General features: G+C 46.8%; 1 protein-coding gene across 1 annotated transcript in view; it reads right to left on the bottom strand.

Annotated features, from left to right (window-relative positions):
* LOC137780728 (unconventional myosin-VI-like) overlaps positions 1–20,222 on the bottom strand; it is a gene marked incomplete at its 5' end in the record, with an annotated part of 39,380 nt that overhangs the window by 2,527 nt on the left and 16,631 nt on the right. The window contains 14 exons of the mRNA XM_068568915.1: positions 122–253; positions 490–593; positions 4,303–4,338; positions 5,516–5,554; positions 5,709–5,881; positions 6,344–6,422; positions 6,952–7,160; positions 9,434–9,584; positions 11,255–11,345; positions 12,354–12,483; positions 13,467–13,544; positions 13,772–13,902; positions 18,267–18,360; positions 18,440–18,478. Coding sequence (XP_068425016.1) covers positions 122–253; positions 490–593; positions 4,303–4,338; positions 5,516–5,554; positions 5,709–5,881; positions 6,344–6,422; positions 6,952–7,160; positions 9,434–9,584; positions 11,255–11,345; positions 12,354–12,483; positions 13,467–13,544; positions 13,772–13,902; positions 18,267–18,360; positions 18,440–18,478 — 1,486 coding nt within the window. The remainder of the gene's footprint in view (positions 1–121; positions 254–489; positions 594–4,302; positions 4,339–5,515; positions 5,555–5,708; positions 5,882–6,343; positions 6,423–6,951; positions 7,161–9,433; positions 9,585–11,254; positions 11,346–12,353; positions 12,484–13,466; positions 13,545–13,771; positions 13,903–18,266; positions 18,361–18,439; positions 18,479–20,222) is intronic.

The raw sequence follows: 20,222 nt of genomic DNA, 5'->3' as shown, positions 1-20,222 counted from the left end.
TTATTGTATATCTTGGACACACAGAAAGAAAGTTACAATATGAAAAGAAAACGCTAGGCTGAGATAAGCTAACATATGCTAAGCTAACAGCCTGCAGGCCATGCGTCTCCGTGCTACGTACCGTACTCGGTGACGCTGCGCGGCGCTCGCTGCTCCGCCTCAGAGTTCCTCTTCTTGTTCTTTGACTTCCAGGCGTGGTACACCTTCAGGCGGCGGTGGAACTCCTCCCTGCAGGCGGCCAGCAGCTCGATGTCTGCACACACACACACACACACACACACACACACACACACACACACACACACACACACACACACACACACACACACACACACACACACACACAGAGTTTGATGTGTCATGTGTGAAGGTCAGCATGTCGCTCTGAGGATCCTCACTAAATGTCCTGAAAGTCATTTTCTTCAGTTCGTAGCTTTAGTTTAGTTTTTCTTGCGCTGACGGGTTTCGTCCAGAAGAGCCTGAACTCACCGCACGAGGTGTTGATGGCGTCCCGCAGCTCGGCGTACTTCCACTTGCTCAGCTCGTACTTCTTGGCCCCGGCGGCCGCCTTGGTGGCCTGAACCTGAGGGCCTCTGAGCCGGAGACGAGGAGGACAACGGAGACGTCAGCAACCAACGGCAAGCAACAGCAAGCAACAGCAACAGAGAGGGCAACGACAATCAAGAGGATCTTTCAAGTTATGTGGTAACTTGTAAAGAAGTAGGTGGGTGGAGTTTACAGGTACAAGTACAACAATGTGCCACTTGTTGGACCCATCGGTGACGCAACACACAATACTGTCGAATACTTTCCAATTACTACTCCACTTCCTGACCACGACACGAGTTCTGTGGTAGAGGCTGCGAGAAAAGTACTTCCTATGAAAGTACTTCCTATGAAAGTACTTCCTATGAAAGTACTTCCTATGACAGTAGTTCCTCTGGCAGTACTTCCTCTGACAGTACTTCCTCTGACAGTAAACTCCAGCCACCTGAGAGCAATGATTGGTCAGAGGTAAAGTTGCTTTGTTGCAGGCGGTTGGCGGCATCGTGGTAGGAAGCAAACAGGAAGTCGCTTTGGCAGAACCGTCGCGGTGCGAGACCGTGGTCAGTGTTCATGCTGTTGCAGCCGCCAGCAGCACGACGGATGAAAAGACACTTTATGTGGCGGCTCGGTGCTAAATTATGAGTGACGGCGCCGGGCCGGCGGCTCCATTGATCCACGAGCCGGATGTTTACCTTTTGTCAACCTTTTAGGGAAGACGGAGAGATCGTTGTATAACACTGTGAACCATAGAGTGCTTTATGAAAGAAAACAACTGCTGTATCTGGATGTATTAAACACCAAAAGTAATATACAGTAAAATATACGGTTTGGTAGATGAGGAAATTCCAATAGCATTTAAATGGACTCAATGGCCCCAATGGAGCCCCAATGGAGCCCAAAGGCTCCATTGGGGCTCCATTGGGGCCATTGGGTCCTCGCCTGAATGTTCTCTGTTCTAAACCTTCTCTCACTTTATTCTGCTTCTCTTAACCAGAAACATGTAGACTGATATTTACACATCTGAACAACATCTCACATGTGTTGCTTTTATGAGAACAACGTTATGAAACAGCCCTCGTGGCTGCAGAGACTCACTTTTAGAGCAAAGGACTAACAGCAGGTTGGTTTTTAACACTGGGGAAGCTCGGGGGCGGGACCTGTGCTGGCTCTCTAATCCTATTGGCTGTCCCTGGGCCCTCTTGGCCTCGGACTTCCACTGACATCACTCATTCACTCGTTAGCGATGGGAGACGCCGTCGAGCCGCGGTAATCGCTCACGGGGCAGCAGCGTGACCGAGGTCACCGGATGTTAACGGTTAAAAATACCTCGGCTCTGCCGGACGACGGGAGATTACCCCGACGCTCCCGTGACCTTTGACACGGCTGCTAATCCACGCTGCCCTGCAGGAAGGTGTACCAAACGTCTTCACAACAAGAAAATAGATCAATGGAGCCAACAAGATTTAACCGACACCTCTGATGTAGAAATCTGTTTGCAGACTAAATTCAATCTGATTCATCCAAGAATACATTTTTAATCCCAAAATCTTTTCTGATTCAAGGTCAGATGAAGGATGTGAGGCTGCTAGACAACTCGCTCTAGATTTACAATCTAATCAACGTTGTTATTAAACATAATCTGTGTGATGAAACTCTAAACACAAGTTTCACTTTTCACCACTTTTGTTTTCTTTCACCATAAAACTGCTAAAAGTCAGAATCTGATCAGATTAATACAACATGAGACGTGTTACAGACGGAATATGTTCCTGAGGGAAGTGAAAAGTGAAGTGAAACGTAATTATTACAAAATAAAAAAAATAAACCACAAAGGTGTTTTCTGGTTTAGATCTAAAAATCTTAATTTATATGAACTTCATCCTGAGTCAATAACGATATAAATAACATTCATATCTCTGTATAAACAGAGATATATGAACTCATGAATGTGGGCGGAGTCACAGGCTGAAGGGGCGGAGCAAGACGACGACGAGACAAAAAACATTCAGCGGGAAAATAATTAAAAAAATTAAGAAATCAATCAGCGAGAATCAAAATGTTCTGAGGGAATCAAGCCGCTGATCAGAACTCCTGGATTAGATTATGATCAACAGAATAATCTGGGGAGCATTTCTGCATCCCATGTGATCAGACCATGTGACCATGTGACCAGACCATGTGATCATGTGACCATGTGACCAGACCATGTGACCATGTGATCATGTGACCAGACCATGTGATCATGTGACCATGTGACCATGTGACCATGTGACCAGACCATGTGATCATGTGACCATGTGATCAGACCATGTGACCATGTGACCATGTGACCAGACCATGTGATCATGTGACCATGTGATCAGACCATGTGACCATGTGACCATGTGATCAGACCATGTGATCATGTGATCAGACCATGTGATCATGTGACCAGACCATGTGACCATGTGATCAGACCATGTGACCAGACCATGTGATCAGACCATGTGACCTGACCATGTGATCAGACCATGTGATCATGTGACCTTGTGACCTGACCATGTGACCATGTGACCTGACCATGTGACCTGACCATGTGACCAGACCATGTGACCATGTGACCATGTGACCATGTGACCATGTGACCATGTGACCTTGTGACCAGGCGGTAGCGGTCAGTTGGTCCCGGCGCTGCTACCCACCTCGCCAGGAGTTCAGTCATCTCTTTGGCCATTTGCTCCCTAAAAAGTACGACGGTCCAGTTTTCAGAAGTTAGTGCGATGTTGAGTTATTTATTCCTGTTCTTTTACCACCAAGTATACAAAGTACTGACTGAACATGGATACTCGTAGTAGATGAATGCCGTGAGGAGGAAGGAGAGGCGTTAGGAAAGGAGACAAGGAAAGGAGGAACAAAAGGCACAGTGTTGTATCATTGTGTATAATGATAACATTAGACCACTAATATTATAATGACCTGCTCAGAGACGACAGATTTAAATAACTAATTAACTCTGGCACGTTTACAATGAGACCAACATGCTGATTAATGATCAATAAATCTATCAATGAGCAGCAAATCAAACAGATTAAAAACTTATTTTCAGAGCCTCTCAAGAGTAAACAGACAAAGCTTTAAAAGCAGAAAGTAGAAGACGGATAAAGGAGTCTGGATGAAGGTGAAGAGAAACGAGGAAGAGGAGGATGAAGGTGAAGGAGAGAAACGAGGAAGAGGAGGATGAAGGTGAAGGAGAGAAATGAGGAAGAGGAGGATGAAGGAGTCCTCTGAGGTCACAGTCTATCTCAGCGTGACGTATTTAACTGGTTTAAATCTTCCTCATCTAGAACACTGAGAAGGTTTTAATCCTGAGGACGTCTGTTAGTGAGGGAAACCTTCACAGTATAAATACTGCACGCATGCAGTATTTATACATATTTATATATATATATATATATATATATATATATATATATATATATATATACATACATACATACATATATATATATATATATATATATATATATATATATATATATATATACACAGCATGCAGTTTATATGCTGTATAAATACTGCATACAGTCTATTTACTGCATGTGTTCCATCTCACAGCCCGTCACACTGCTCTCTACTGCTTCTCCCTGCCCTGCTGGTCAGATGGTAGAACTGCGTTTCGGGGCCTCTGCATTGACAACAGAGTGAACGCTAAAACATCCCAGCATGCAACGCTGCGCTCTACCTAAACCTCTACGTGTCGGTGTGAGAGGAACCTACATGGTCAAGCTGGGCAGCGCGGCGGATCCTGCAGCGCTGCAAACAACAACAACAAGAACCGGTCAGGAGGGATGTGATCAACAACTGTTCAGGAGGGATGTGATCAACAGCTGTTCAGGAGGGATGTGATCAACAGCTGTTCAGGAGGGATGTGATCAACAACTGTTCAGGAGGGATGTGATCAACAACTGTTCAGGAGGGATGTGATCAACAGCTGTTCAGGAGGGATGTGATCAACAGCTGTTCAGGAGGGATGTGATCAACAACTGTTCAGGAGGGATGTGATCAACAACTGTTCAGGAGGGACGTGATCAATAACCAGGTGAAGAAGGATAAAGCTTTGCATATTTATATTTCTCTGATCTTTCTTTTTTTCCAATTTCTGGGAAAATTTTCTTAATTTGCTTCTAAATATATTTTGTTTCCAGAAAATTAGAACATTATTTTCTCAAATTATGAATGATTTTATTGATTATTAATAACATAAAGGAGCTAAAAGAGTAAAGAGTGCACGTTTAAAGTAGTTTGTTTAGACTCCTTTATTTATTGTTCTTAAAATATGTTTTTGTATTATCCTTTTGTAAATATGATAATAATAATATTAAATAATAAGGAATATGGTGTTTTCTTGGTGTTTTTACATTTTGTTTTTTCAATGCAAATGTTCATGTTTTGCAAACTGTAACAGAAGCAGTTTATTCTGAGGGATGCACAGTTATTTATAGCTCAAACAGCTAATGTAGCTAATGTTGCTAACATAGCTAATATAGCTAATGTAGCTAATGTAGCTAATGAACAGTAATTTACAGCTCCTGTATGTCTGCTAAATGCTTCATATGAAGTTATTTATAACGTATATAGCTTATGTAGCTAATGCAGATAATGTAGCCAGTGCAGCTAACACAGCTAATGTAGCTAAATCAGCTAATGTAGATAATGTAGCTAATGTAGCTAACGTGTCTTAATGCTTTATATAAATTAGAGTGTCGTCGACTCGTTGATAAGAACGTTCATGTTGGGGCGAGCAGCTGGTTCTTTGTGGATTAAAGGTTTGATTCAAGAGGCCACGCCTCCTCTCAGGCGGCCGGTGGATTCGGGGTTGTGCTCGGCTGGCGAGTTGCTACGGCATGCAGAGCGTGTTACGGGTTCAAAGGTCAGGTGGGATTAGGGGGTTAAATGAAAGGGTTAAATTAAAGGGTTGAGTCGGTCTTACGCTGCTCTCTCTGGGGACGACGGGCCTGAGGAGCCGTTACTGAGGGGAAACAAAGAAGAAGAAGACGTTAAACACGGAGTCCCATTGATCTGACGGCGAGAGGACGCCGCTGGGGAGCACCGCGGGAGGAGGGCGGGTCACAGGAGAAACAGGAAGTGACCGGTCTGCCGGCCTCCAGGTGAGCGGCTCTTACCTGCGCAGGCCGGCGTCGCTCTGCGCCTCCTCGGGGATGAGCTCGGCCTCGCTCTGGGCGATCCTCAGCGCCAGCTCCCGGTCCCGCCGCTCCTGCTCCAGGACGGTCTGCCGGGTCGCGTCCTCCTGCCGCTCCGCCTGCAGCTGCAGCTCCATCTCCACCTCCATCTCCACCTGAGCAACCGGGGAGCGTTAATGACGGCGGCGCGCTGTCATTGGCTACAGATGCAGCTAATGTAGCTAATGTTGCTAATGTAGCTAAAACAACGTGTTGATTTTGTTTATAGTTGGGCTGTGATTGACTACAAATGTAGCTTATGAGGCTAATGTAGCTAATGCACCTAACGCAGCTAATGCAGTTAATTTAGCTAATGTAGCTAATGTAGCTAATGCAGTTAATGCACCTAAAGTAGCTAATGCACCTAATGTAGCTAATGTAGCTAATGCAGTTACTGTAGCTAATGCAGCGAAAACAACGTGTCGATTTTATTTATAGTTGGGCTGTGATTGAATACAAATGTAGCTTACGAGGCTAATGTAGCTAATGCACCGAATGTAGCTAATGCAGTTAATGTAGCTAATGTAGCTAATGCAGTTAATGTAGCTAATGTAGTTAATGCAGGAACCAACACCCACCTGCATCTTCCTCTCCTCCTCCTCTCTCTTCTTCCTCTCCTCCTCTTCCTGCTTTCTCTTCAGCTCCATCTCTGCTTTCCTGATGGAGGGAAGAAACCGAGGGAGACAAAGGAGGAGAAGAAAAAAAGAAAGAAAGACAGATCATAGAGAGGAAAGAGAGATGGAGACAGAAATAACACATTATTAGTGTTTTATTTGACGATATCCACTTTCTTCATTCTGCTCCTGAAAGGCTGATATTTATTTATTAATGATTATATTAAAAGTTTAAAAACAAGTTCCACATTGAAACTACGACTTCAGTGAACGAGTCTGGTGTCCTGGAGGTGGGCGTGTCTTATGTAAGGTGGGTGTGTCTTATGTAAGGTGGGCGTGTCTTATGTAAGGTGGGTGTGTCTTATGTAAGGTGGGCGTGTCTTATGTAAGGTGGGCGTGTCTTATTTAAGGTGGGCGTGTCTTTTTCAAGGTGAACTTGAACTATGAACATCATGAACGGTGAAGAAACATCGAGACAAACTGAAAACATAAGTGCTGAAGTGGACGATGAAGTCCGGTTCACTAAAGCAGAACCCCATTGGTCATGTTTAGCCCCGCCCCCCCTGACTCACAGCCGGCGGTCGTCCTCGTCCTGCTTGCGGCGCTGCTCCTCCTCCTCCCTCCTCTTCCTCTCCCGCTCCATCTCCTCCTCGATGCGCTGCAGCCGCTCGCGCTCCTCCTCCTCCTTCTTCTTGTTCTGCATGGCGGTCAGCAGCTGCTCCGACCGGGTCACCAGCGCCCGGTACTCGTGGTCGATGTCGATCCGGGTCATGATGGTGCTCTGAGGGGCGGGAACAGAGTTTAATGTTGCGTTCGCTTGTACTGTTGCTGTCGCCATCTTGTTTTGCTTTCAGCACGGACTGAATATAAGAAGTGGACGTAGTCGTTGTGATGTCACTCGTTGCTTTCTGGACATTTTGAAGCCTCAAGTTTGGCGCCATCTTTTTTTTTTAAGTTGCAATCACTGAACAGGAAGTGACCATTTTAGGACTGAGGAGTCAAGAGTCTTCTATACAACCAGGGGAGTCGCCCCCTGTTGGTCAGGAGAGAGAATGCAGCTTTAACACACTTCCTGCAAGCTAATGATGAATTTGACCGTTACAGCAGGTGCTCTGCAGAGACAGGATGGTCTGAGTTATATATTATACACACACACTGATATTAAGTGCATAAATAAAGTGTTTGCATATGTATTCTCCGTTTGGCCCCTCCAGGGCTCCGTAGTGCCGCTATGAAGATGACGGACTTGAACCGACATGACTCTGCGGCGCTGAAGAGACAAAGAGACTCATCAGATCCAATCCCCCAGAGCTTCTCCAGGTTGAATCTCATGATTATTATTCCTCGAGGTTCACTCTGTTCTTTTATTGTATTTTAGATTCAATATGAATATTTTATGAACATGCGTTCTGCTGGTATCAAACCCGGCAGATGGACGACCGGCTTCCTGAAAACAGTCTCTCTCTTCCTGGAATAAAAGAAATCGCTGCGCGATTTTGACATTTGTGTCCGTAACAGCTGCGACTGCAGAGCGCCGACGTCTCTCTTCACCGCTTACGTCCTCGGAAAAGAGAATATTTGCTACTTTCCTTCGTCTTTGCACTCCTCTGGTTGTATAGAAGTCTATGCTTGGTTTGCCGAAAAAAAAGTCTTTGTGCTTGTTTGGTTGTATAGAAGTCTATGCTTAGAGGAAATCTGTTGTCATCTCTTTGGTATTTCTTGACTTAACAGGTGAGAACAGAAGTTTTGCTTTTATGTTTGGTTCCTCTGTGGAAACAACATTGTTGTAATACTCGTGTTGGCCACAAGAGGCCACTACCCCGTGTCATGAGTACGTTCTCACCCAGGTGAGTTTTAACTTCTCCATGCCCTCTAAACAAAAAGGTACACACATTACATTATCTATTAATTATGCAAAATTACAAATGTCTTTTTTTTCGGCTATAAATTAATTTTTAATCTGCACTTCAACAATCTGACAACAAACGTACAATACTAAAAAATATGTTCCTAAAAATGTTCCTAAACTTTTTCTGTGTTCTCTTTGATTTTAACAGAGGAGATGAAATCAGAGCTCTGGGGGTTCCTGCAGCGTTTGGTCGGCGCTGTGCCGCTCCTTTCATAAAGAGCATGAAGTGACATTCAGGGGAGGATTCAGCGCTGTGAGGATGCGTCACATGGAGCTCGGCCTCATTGATCAGGAGGAGCGATCGCTGGGCAGAAAAGTGGAAAACTCAATAAGTCTGACGTCAGGAAGAAGTCAGCGGGCGAGAGTTTGATGATCTCGTTACTGCGAACTGTCGGCAGCAAGTTTAGACGTTAAGATGGAAAAGATGGACTTACACAAATATTTACATGTTTTAAAAATATAGATTTTTCTTTTTTTAAATATATATATTCCTGTTTTTGTTAAATATTTACATGTTTTAAAAGTATTTCCTATTTTAAAAAATCCTTTGAAAAAAATTAATAAAAAGGAAAATAAAAAAAAATATGTTTCTGTTTGTCTTCTATACAACTCCTCTGGTTGTATAGAAGTCTATGCTTCATGTGTTAAAGCTGCATTCTCTCTCCTGACCACTAGGGGGCGACTCCTCTGGTTGTATAGAAGTCTCTGCTTCATGTGTTAAAGCTGCATTCTCTCTCCTGACCACTAGGGGACGACTCCTCTGGTTGTATAGAAGTCTCTGCTTCATGTGTTGTATAAACCGTTTATAAATTGGAAAAGACAAGCTGGACTTTTCATCTTTCAATATTTTATTTTCTGTCGGGGATCAGATCTGTTGTGTTTCCGTGGTGCAGCACCAGCTGTCAATCAAACTGCTCCGGCGGGCGGTTTAATTTCATGCTGCCTGTCACTCAGCGGAGGAGGCGGAGCCTCCTGTCACATGCTGGAAGTCTACTTTCTGTTCGGGGAACAAAACCCGACACACGTCCGTCACCGCAGACGCACAACAGACACACAACAGATAGGCTTCATGGACGAGTGATGCCAACATCTGTGTGTGTGCGTGCGTGTGCGTGTGTGTGTGCGTGTGTGAGTCCCTCTCTCACCTTGATCTTGGCCATCATGGCGTCGATGGCCGTCTCCAGGTCCTGGATCTGCTTGCTCATCTCCTGCTTGCCCTCCTTCAGTCCGGCCACCACCTCGTTGAAGCGGCCCATCCTCTTCTTCAGGTTACGCACCTTGACCAAGCCGTCGATGCTACACACACACACACACACACACACACACACACACACACACACACACACACACACACACACACACACACACACACGTTTAGTCTCTAGTGTGGGTCAAGATGCACAAACACTTCCCACACACACAGCAGTAGTGGCCTTCAGGCCTGTAGGTTTTCTCTGCTGGCCTAAACACAGTCACTAAGTTATCCATATTTCATAGTTTAATAATCACTAACACACTGCATGTGTCATAGTGATGTCATCGTGTCATAGTGATGTCATCGTGTCTCAGCTCTTCCTCTGCTGCTCTGCTTCAGCTGCTTTAAGAGACTTTCATCCAATCAGATTGCTCCTCCTGTGTCTCTATGGGAGCGGAGCAGTTTAACCCTTTGCAGGTTGAAGGACACGGGGAGCGGACGTTGTGGTGATGTCATGGACTTCAACCAATTAGAGCTTTAGTTTGACATGTGGGCGTGTTCTTTGACGTGCAGCAGCTGTGAGGCGGCGTGGACGTGTGATTGGTCAGTGGCCAGCGTGGCCATCAACATGCTCGCTTATCAGGTTAAAACAGCTCCATGTATTTATTTATTTATATGTATTTCTCATAAGTCATAAATGCGTTTGTTGTTTTCTGTCCAATAAGCTAAAACCGTTCTGCCCCCCAGAGGAACCTCCTCCAGGTCTTTACGATGAGGAAGGTGAGAGTAACATGACCCACAGATGCACCTGAAGGCATCATTACTTTGTGGTATTTTGCAGCGGACAACGGAATGATTGACAGAACAAAATGAGTTTTTCCCTCAGACTGAGGTGACTCCACCATCCAGGCTTTACTCTTCATCCATTCCAACATTCCCCTTTATGTTAATATTATTATATTGATAACATATCAATATCATGCCTAATTAGCATATTTAAACAGGTTTTTCATAGGACTAAAAACTGGAACTATAGTACTTCAAATCACCATAAAAATGTAGACTCATTGCAAATCATTTAATGTTGTTTGATTAAATATGAAGCTCCGCCCCTCATTAACATGTTTCACTACATCTGAAGCTCCGCCCCCTCATGTGACATCACACATCCTGTTAGCTCGGACCGGCAGGTTGCCAGGTCAGAATAAAAACCTGCAGAGGATGAAGAAATACATTCTTCCCCAAATAACATTTTCTGTGTGTGTGTGTGTGTGTGTGTGTGTGTGTGTGTGTGTGTGTATGTGTGTGTGTGTGTGTGTATGTGTGTGTGTGTGTGTGCAGGCAGACTGACTGACTGACACTGCTGAGATGTGAAAGTGGCAGATAATGACGAAGAGGAGGAGGAGGAAGAGGGAGGGTAGAGGCGAGGCAGGGAGAGAGAGAGAGCAAGAAGGAGATACAAGTAATGAGGAAGAGGAAGGAAGGTGAGGAAGAAGGAAAGGTGGGATAGAAGGAGGAAGGAGAAGTCGATGGATGAGTGTGGAAAAGAGGATGGACAGGAAGGAAGAGGTTGAGGGGAAAAGAAGGTGAAGAAGGAGAGAAAGGAACGATAGAAAAAAGATGGAGGGCAAGAGAGAGAAGGAGAGAGGACAGAAGAAGAGGGAGAATGAGGAAAGGATAGAAAGCACAAGATGAGGTAGAGAGGAGGGAGGGAAGGAAGGAGAAGACAGAGTGGGGAGGAAGAGGAGGAGGAAGAGGACCTGCCACTCACCGAGGCTTGTGTTTCCTCCTGCAGAGCCACATCCGAACCGTCTTCTGCATCTTGATACAAGCGCTGGTTCTGTACAGGATCTTGTTCTTCACTGCAGAGAGAGAGACAGGAAGTCAGGCAGACAGGAAGTCAGACAGACAGGAAGTCAGACTTCACCACGTCTCCCCCGTCAGGGTGGACTCTAGGACCCTGTGGACCGGAGCCTTCAAGGTCCAGATCTATTAGGAGGTTTATCTGGATTTCTTTGTCTCAGCTCAGAGTGACGATCAACCGATCGATGGACCTTCGGCCCGCCGGCTTCTGCAGCCTCGCGTATCGACCGAGAGGACCGATGTTCTTCATGGCCGATCACTGCTGCTCCAAGCCGCTCAGAGCAGCGGCGCCATGACAGAAAACCCGTTTATCCTCCAGTATCCAGGAGGACATGTGATCACGTGACCAGCAGATCATGAGACCAGGACGTCATGGATGTTTCTCTGATGTCTGATCATGTGACTTTTTAAACAACCCGTCAGTGTTTAGACCAACAGGAAAAGAGCTAGCATTGTTAGCAGCACCGCTAACAGAGAACAAACAGGAGGAGAGCCAGCAATGTTAGCAGCAATGTTAGCAGCACCGCTAACGGAGAACCAACAGGAGGTTCACTTCTGGAGAGACGAAGGAGGGAAGATAAATACAGACGGAGATCGATGACGTCGCTGCCGAGCTCGTGTGCTGACGGCCTCAGAATATTTAACGTCCGGCCGTCGATAACCGAACCAAAGTAATGACTTTTCATTTCACTGAACACGCGACGCTTTACGAGAGAACCAAATGAGTTCCTTTAACTGCTGCCTGAGAGGCTTTTACTTAATGTTTGACGGGACGTGAGGATATAAAGAAATGCTTCAGGAATCAGTTCTGCTCCTTCCATCGGAGCTCATTTTACATTCGATCCATAAACAGAATAGAAAGTGAAATGAATAAAAGAGAAAGATGTGTGTGAATATGAAGAGAACCGTTAAGGCCTTCAGAACAGAATTTGTGCGCCTCCTCCTATGCCCCTCCCCCACGCCCCTGTCTCCATGGGAACCAACAGAGCGGCGCTCTCGCTGCTTACGCTTGATGACGGACAGCGAGCACCACTGGACCTTCTTCCAGCGGCTGTGGAGGAGCCACGTGTTGACCCTCTTCACCAGCTCGGCCAGGTGCTCCGGGTCCGACTTCATGATCTGGTCGAACTCCGCGAACTGAAACAGAGGAGAGTGCACGAGGTCAGGGAAGCGTGCACGAGGTCAGGGGAGCGTGCACGAGGTCAGGGGAGCGTGCACGAGGTCAGGGGAGCGTGCACGAGGTCAGGGGAGCGTGCACGAGGTCAGGGGAGCGTGCACGAGGTCTCAAATGTGTGACTTTATTCTCAGAGGGTGTGTGAGGTTTCTCTTCCAGGCGTTCTGGTCTCAGCAGCGTTATTAGAGTCAGAATACTTTGTGACTTTGTGGCGGCGCTGTGATCAGTGAGGATGGAAACTAAAAAAATGGATTCTTCATATGGATAAACATCTGCGTGTGAAAGTCAAATCCATATCTCAGTAAATTGTGGAGGTATTTATGTATTTGAGCTTCTCCGTTCGTCCTTCATGCATCTTTCATGAGGATGTCGACTGGAGACCTTGAGATGCTGCTGCCTGCTGAAGGAACAGAGCAGCGCCGGCTGCTCACTGTCACTTACCAGCTGACCTTCCAGCATCAGGCGCCCGAAGCTCCTCCCCCGTGACATGCTCCCTTTCCTATGTGGCCCTGCTCCCTTTCCTATGTGGCCCTGCTCCCTTTCCTATGTGGCCCTGTTCCCTTTCCTATGTGGCCCTGCTCCCTTTCCTATGTGGCCCTGCTCCCTTTCCTATGTGGCCCTGCTCCCTTTCCTATGTGGCCCTGCTCCCTTTCCTATGTGGCCCTGCTCCCTTTCCTATGTGGCCCTGCTCCCTTTCCTATGTGGCCCTGCTCCCTTTCCTATGTGGCCCTGCTCCCTTTCCTATGTGGCCCTGCTCCCTTTCCTATGTGGCCCTGCTCCCTTTCCTTTGTGGCCCTGCTCCCTTTCCTTTGTCACTATGTTTCCTTTCCTTTGTAGCCCTACTGCCTTTGTGCTTTCCTGCCTCATCTATTGGCTTCCTTTTGGGGAACATTAGCATTATTAGCTAGCGCGAAGAGAGGGTAGAGCAGGATAAAAAAGGTCTCACCTTGCCGGGCCGGAAGAACACTCTGGTCAGCCCGAACTTGTAGTCGTTCTCGTTCAGCCCCAGAGCTTTGAACAAAGCCTGCAAAACAAACACGGAGCAGCATCGATGAGCATCGATGAGCATCGAGGAGCATCGAGGAGCATCGAGGAGCATCGAGGAGCATCGAGGAGCATCGATGAGCATCGATGAGCATCGAGGAGCATCGATGAGCATCGAGGAGCATCGATGAGCATCGATGAGCATCGAGGAGCATCGAGGAGCTCGGGACGCGGCGGCGTGGCGAGCGTTCAGCTCGGAGGACCGACCTTGCAGAAGAGGCGCGGGTCGAGGCGGGTGAGCTTGGGAGGCATGTACTGCTGGTACATGTTGTAGAGCTCGTGGAAGGGAGCCCTGGAGGGGAAGCCGCCCTGCATCAGGTCCAGCACCGACACCATGCCTGCAGAGGAGACACCATCCAGGTCAAGGTCCTTCAGCTGATCCTTCTACTTCCATCAAATTGTGTTATTTGTACAAATACGGAACGATCTCCAAATCAATGTTTAAACAACCTGATTAAACAGAAAACCACATCCCCACGAGCATCACTCCTCCGCTGCTTTACTCCGCTTGCTCCCTCAACTCTGTGGCCATGCTCCCTTTCCTTTGTGGCCATGCTCCCTTTCCTATGTGACCATGCTCCCTTTCCTATGTGACCATGCTCCCTTTCCTATGTGACCATGCTCCCTTTCCTATGTGGCCCTGCTCCCTTTCCTATGTGACCATGCTCCCTTTCCTATGTGACCATGCTCCCTTTCCTTTGTGACCATGCTCCCTTTCCTTTGTGGCCATGCTCCCTTTCCTTTGTGACCATGCTCCCTTTCCTTTGTGACCATGCTCCCTTTCCTTTGTGACCATGCTCCCTCAACTCTGTGGCCATGCTCCCTTTCCTTTGTGACCATGCTCCCTTTCCTCTGTGGCCATGCTCCCTTTCCTATGTGGCCATGCTCCCTTTCCTTTGTGGCCATGCTCCCTTTCCTTTGTGGCCATGCTCCCTTTCCTTTGTGGCCATGCTCCCTTTCCTTTGTGGCCATGCTCCCTTTCCTTTGTGACCATGCTCCCTTTCCTTTGTGACCATGCTTCCTTTCCTTTGTGGCCATGCTCCCTTTCCTTTGTGGCCATGCTCCCTTTCCTTTGTGGCCATGCTCCCTTTCCTTTGTGACCATGCTCCCTTTCCTTTGTGACCATGGTCCCTTTCCTTTGTGGCCATGCTCCCTTTCCTATGTGACCATGCTTCCTTTCCTATGTGGCCATGCTTCCTTTCCTATGTGGCCATGCTCCCTTTCCTTTGTGGCCATGCTCCCTTTCCTATGTGGCCCTGCTTCCTTTCCTTTGTGACCATGCTTCCTTTCCTATGTGGCCATGCTTCCTTTCCTATGTGGCCATGCTCCCTTTCCTTTGTGGCCATGCTCCCTTTCCTATGTGGCCCTGCTTCCTTTCCTTTGTGACCATGCTCCCTTTCCTTTGTGACCATGCTTCCTTTCCTATGTGGCCATGCTTCCTTTCCTATGTGGCCATGCTCCCTTTCCTTTGTGGCCATGCTCCCTTTCCTTTGTGACCATGCTTCCTTTCCTTTGTGACCATGCTTCCTTTCCTTTGTGACCATGCTTCCTAACCTATCTTTCTATCCACATATCTACCTACCTATCTTTTATCTTCATTATATCCGTGAGGATGATGAGAAGTGATATTTGACCTGTTTTCTCTGTATGAACAGACATAATAATTGTTGGATTCTCCGTCTGTTCAGTTTGCATCTTCAATGTTGCTTCTTTTGAAGTATCTTCACGCCTCGCTGGAGGCAGACGTGCTGCGTTTGCTTAAACTACAGGAATATATCATATATATATATATATATATATATATATGTTCTGTGGCTTTGAAACTTGGAAAGCACAACACGACCTCCTCCGTGTCCCACCTGTGAACGACCTTCCTCTGGTGTATCCAGGTAAAGATGAACACTAGTTGCAGCCACGTCTCTCGTGTGAGACCTCCTGTTGTAATTGCTGTTTCCCAATGACACGCTTATCTCCGTGTCGCCCTTTCTCCAGACGTCTTAACCGTTACATCAAGGCCATTTGCAGAAGTGTGCATGTTCACCTTGGAGTCATTTTGATGAGGAACCACTTAACCTGGATGTATGATTAAGCTAAAAAAAACCTGACGCTTCTTATTCCAGTCTAGCGGCCATCTCGTCAGGCCGGGAACCAGAGCACGGGAACGCGGAAGCAGCAGCACGGAGCTAGCTGTAGCAGCAGGGCGCTAGCTGTAGCAGCAGGGAGCTAGCTGTAGCAGCACGGAGCTAGCAGTAGCAGCAGGGAGCTAGCAGTAGCAGCGGGAGCTAGCTGTAGCAGCAGTGAGCTAGCAGTAGCAGCAGGGAGCTAGCTGTAGCAGCAGTGAGCTAGCAGTAGCAGCGGGAGCTAGCAGTAGCACTAGCTTGCTACAGTGCTGCTGGGGACACCAGCTAAGGTAGCAGCTGCCTGTAACCCGACTTTTACGGTAACTTTTAATAAAGTCACTTATTAAGTGTGCGTAATCCTAACTTCTAACTTAACGGAAGCCACACGGATCCAATATGTCGCTCAACTTAATTAAACCCTCAAAGAGTGAGCGCCACGCTGCTCTGGTCTCAGGGGAACAAACTACTTTATGTTCATGTTCTTGGATTTGCTTTGTTAAATCGACCAGATTAAGAACCAAATCCTGAAACTTGCTTTTGCTTATACAGAGATTTAAAAAACATAACTCTAACACGAGCCGTTAATCAGGAAAACACATGAAATCAACAGATTGCAGACAGAAGGAGCCGTTTAATGGCTTTTCAAAGTAAATTAAAGTTATTTCCACGGAAGGTTTTGAGGGAAATCTCTTAACTAAACATGACCATCAGTGTTCATCAGCACTCACATCCCTTCTGGATTGAGTGCATTATTTTAGAGAAGTCCTTCCTTCCTGCTGCTGTCAGGCTGCACAACAAGCTGCGCTCACAGTGGACACAAACACTTTGGTTACGTTCATCATCTGGTGAAGTATTCAATGCATTTAATCATTATATGATATTTACTATGTGTATCTTACTGCTGTAATGCTGCAATGTCCCCACTGATAAAGGACTAACATCTCATCTTATTTAAATGGTGAATGGACTGAAAATTCAATACAACTTTATTGTTCCTCAGCCGAGCGACAGGACGAGTTTCAGACCAACTTGGGCTGATTTTCAACAAACAATGGAGATGAAATAAGAAACAAAAAAAAGGTAAATAAATATTCCACCGATCTGACGACCCGCTCCACCTCAGCGCCGCTGCCAAAGGGACTCGAGCCGGCGCTCCGGGATGAGGACTTCCTGTCCGCTGAACATTCCCGCTCTGACCCCGGCGGCGTCCCCGGTCTCATCCAAACTATCGACGCTTCGATTCCCCGTCCAATAAAAGTGATAAAGGCGGCGGCGGGGAGGCGTATCTGTGCGGGGCATCGACAGGTCCGTGCGCTGGAGCGCAGGATCGGACTCCCTGAGGATATTAAACCCGAGCTCATCATTTCTTTTCTTCCAAACCGGAGGACGGAGCGGGGCTGTTAGATTTGGGGATTAGTTTTAAAAAAGTGGTTTCAAAGTCTGAAATCATCCTGACAAGACGGATCACAAGCCGCCCTGTCTGCTTATTTTTGTTCATTTTATAACTCAAAATTCTGTAACCATTAAATTGTAGGTGGAAGAAAAACACTTGAAATGTCCTCAATAGACGTTCTTAAAACAGCGAGGTGACCTTCGGGCTGGTGAGTCACCGCCAGCTCGTCCTTGGTTCTTTACCTCCTCCGGGCTTCTGGACTTTCTTTGTGTTTCCTCACAGGTTTTATTTGTTTCCCCCGGTGAAGAAGTGTTCTGTGGACTTTCTACCAAACAGCAGCCTGTGTGGGTGGAGACTGAAAACAGGAAGCGCTGACGGTGCATGTGTTGATGCATCCTGAACACAGAGGAGTCAGAGCGCCGGCCGGGAGGAGAGCGGTGGCTGGCTGAAACCAACCAGCTAACACCAGCCAACCAACCAACCAGCCAACCAGCCAACCAACCAGCCAACCAGCTGAAACCAACCAGCCAACCAACCAACCAGCCAACCAGCCAACCAACCAGCCAACCAGCCAACCAGCCAACCAGCCAACCAGCTGAAACCAACCAGCCAACCAACTAGCCAACCAGCCAACCAGCCAACCAGCCAACCAGCTGAAACCAACCAGCCAACCAACTAGCCAACCAGCCAACCAGCCAACCAACCAGCCAACCAGCCAACCAGCCAACCAGCTGAAACCAACCAGCCAACCAACTAGCCAAACAGCCAACCAGCCAACCAACCAGCCAACTAGCCAGCTGAAACCAACCAGCCAACCAACCAGCCAACCAGCCAACCAGCTGAAACCAACCAGCCAACCAACCAGCCAACCAGCCAACCAGCTGAAATCAGCCAGCAACCGGCTCCACCAGCAGCAGCAACATGTGGTTGTTTATGTTGACAGACGACTGCAGATGTAAAACAGTAACACAACCAGCAGTTAACGCACCAGATGCACAAAACCCTCACAACCCTCTGTGGGAAACGTCATATTTACATACTTACATATTTAAAATATATATGAATATAGATTTAGATATACAAATATATAAAAAAATATCTATGTATTTCTATCTATATATCTATCTATAAATTTATAGATAGATATATAGATACACACACACACACACACACACAGGACCTCACTGACCGGAGCACTGCAGCTGTGAGAGGATCTGCGCTCCTTCAAACTGGTGGCTGACCATCTTCAGGTTGGGTTTGATGCAGCGGATGAAGCTGGAGCCCTGCAGGGGGAGAGCGTGGACATGAGAGAGGCGCCGGCATCGGGACGCCGGCACGCAGAAGCAGAGACCGGACACCCACCGTGCTGCGCAGCTTCTCCAGCAGGATGTTCAGCTGCGTCTGCAGGAGAAACAAGATGGAGTCAAGCGGGAGGACAGAGGTCATGCACATGTCCACCAGCGGGTTCACACGACTTTTAAACAAATGTCCATGACTTTTCCATAACTTTAAACCCAATTTTATGACTTTGACTTAAATTTCAATGACCTGTTCATGACAATTTTTTTTCAAGGACTTTACCAAGCCTGGAAATAACTAGTTTAAAATGAACATTTCCAGGTTTTCCATGACCGTAAGAACCCTCAACGTCTCACTTTGTGGTGGACAAGTTGACATCTGGCTTAGCCGCCTTATGTCAGCATGTACAGAACATTATGAACGCTTCTATACAGCCTTAAATAATGTTTACCCCCAATTCAAACAGGAGGAAACAGAAACACCGCTCTGAGTGTTATCCTGGAGAAGATCTTTATTCCTCATTTCCAAAGTGCTTTTGACACAAAACACAAGGTTCCTCCGCTCCCTCGCGCCCCCGGTGGCCAACAGGAGAACTACAACAGTAACTGCTCTCGAGCCGCCGGCTCTGCACTGCAGCAGCAGGAGGATCAACTCTTCACGTCTGGTGATAAGCGGCACCACGTTTGGCAGAAATGTGCATCGTCGTTGGTTTTGCTCGGCTGCGCGGCCCAGGCGGGTGGAGCTTCTGATAAGGCTGAGAAGCGCCAGGAAGTCATGAATTATTTTAAAGCAGGAAATACAAACTAAACAAAGAGAAACGCTTCTGTCTTCCAGCTCTGCTGTTAGTGATGAGTCATCAGTATTTAAAACTACAGAGAGACAAACTTCTCCCTGCGAGGTGAGACGGCGACGCTTTGTTCATTCTAGACGGGCTGTTGTTGTTGTTGTTGTTGTTGTTGTCGTCGTGTCTGTGGACATGATGAGCATCTGTGTGATGTTAACACACAGAAACCAAACTGGGCTGAGAGGAGGAACGGCACGGAAAGAGACTGTAGAGACTTAGCATCTATTAGCATCTATTAGCAGCTAGAAGCAGCAATTAACAGTTATTAGCCACTATACGCCACTCTTAACATATATTATCAATTATTAACATCTCTTAACATATATTAACAGTTATTAGCATCTGTTAGCATAGCAGCAGTGTTCTCATGTGTCAACTAAAGAACAGCTTTCATGTTTTATTGAATAACCTGCTGTGGTTGTGGTTATTTCTCTGGTCAGCTGACACCTGGAGCACGTCTCAGGTGAGACTCTGAGCTGGATGTGTCACAGTTGAGGACAAACAGACAACCTCCATCACAACGAAGCTGCTGCTCTGAGTGACAGCCGATGACGGAGAGACTCCATACATCATCTCCAACACGTCGGACTTTAAGACTTCAAGACTCCACAAGTGACAGCCGTGATGTTTAGAGCTTCTTCTCTGCTGTGGACGCGTTTCAGACTCCTAAAAGAATCAATACCATGTTAAGTGAACGCTATATTTAGAATACTTTCACCTATTTAACTTTCTGACGGGAACTGGAGCCGTTATATCTGCTTTTTGCAAACACACCAGACTCCATTCACAAAAACAGTGATTTAAGCTCTCGGGACTCAGGAGCTGCTGCTCTGGCCTGAACCCGTCTGGTGGTGTGTTTGTGTTGTTGTGAGACTTCGGTGAATCCAAACTGACCCTTTAAGCACTTAAAGCCTCACAACAACACAGACACACTATCAGACGGGTTCAGCAGCAGCGCAGCAGCTCCTGAGTCCCGAGAGCTTAAATCGCTGTTTTTCCAAA

This window comes from Clinocottus analis, unplaced genomic scaffold, assembly GCF_023055335.1.
Source record: "Clinocottus analis isolate CAN_PGR_092001 unplaced genomic scaffold, fCliAna1.0.p SCAF_89, whole genome shotgun sequence".
Taxonomy (NCBI): Eukaryota; Metazoa; Chordata; class Actinopteri; order Perciformes; family Cottidae; genus Clinocottus; species Clinocottus analis.
This window is presented reverse-complemented; position numbering and strand designations above follow the sequence as displayed.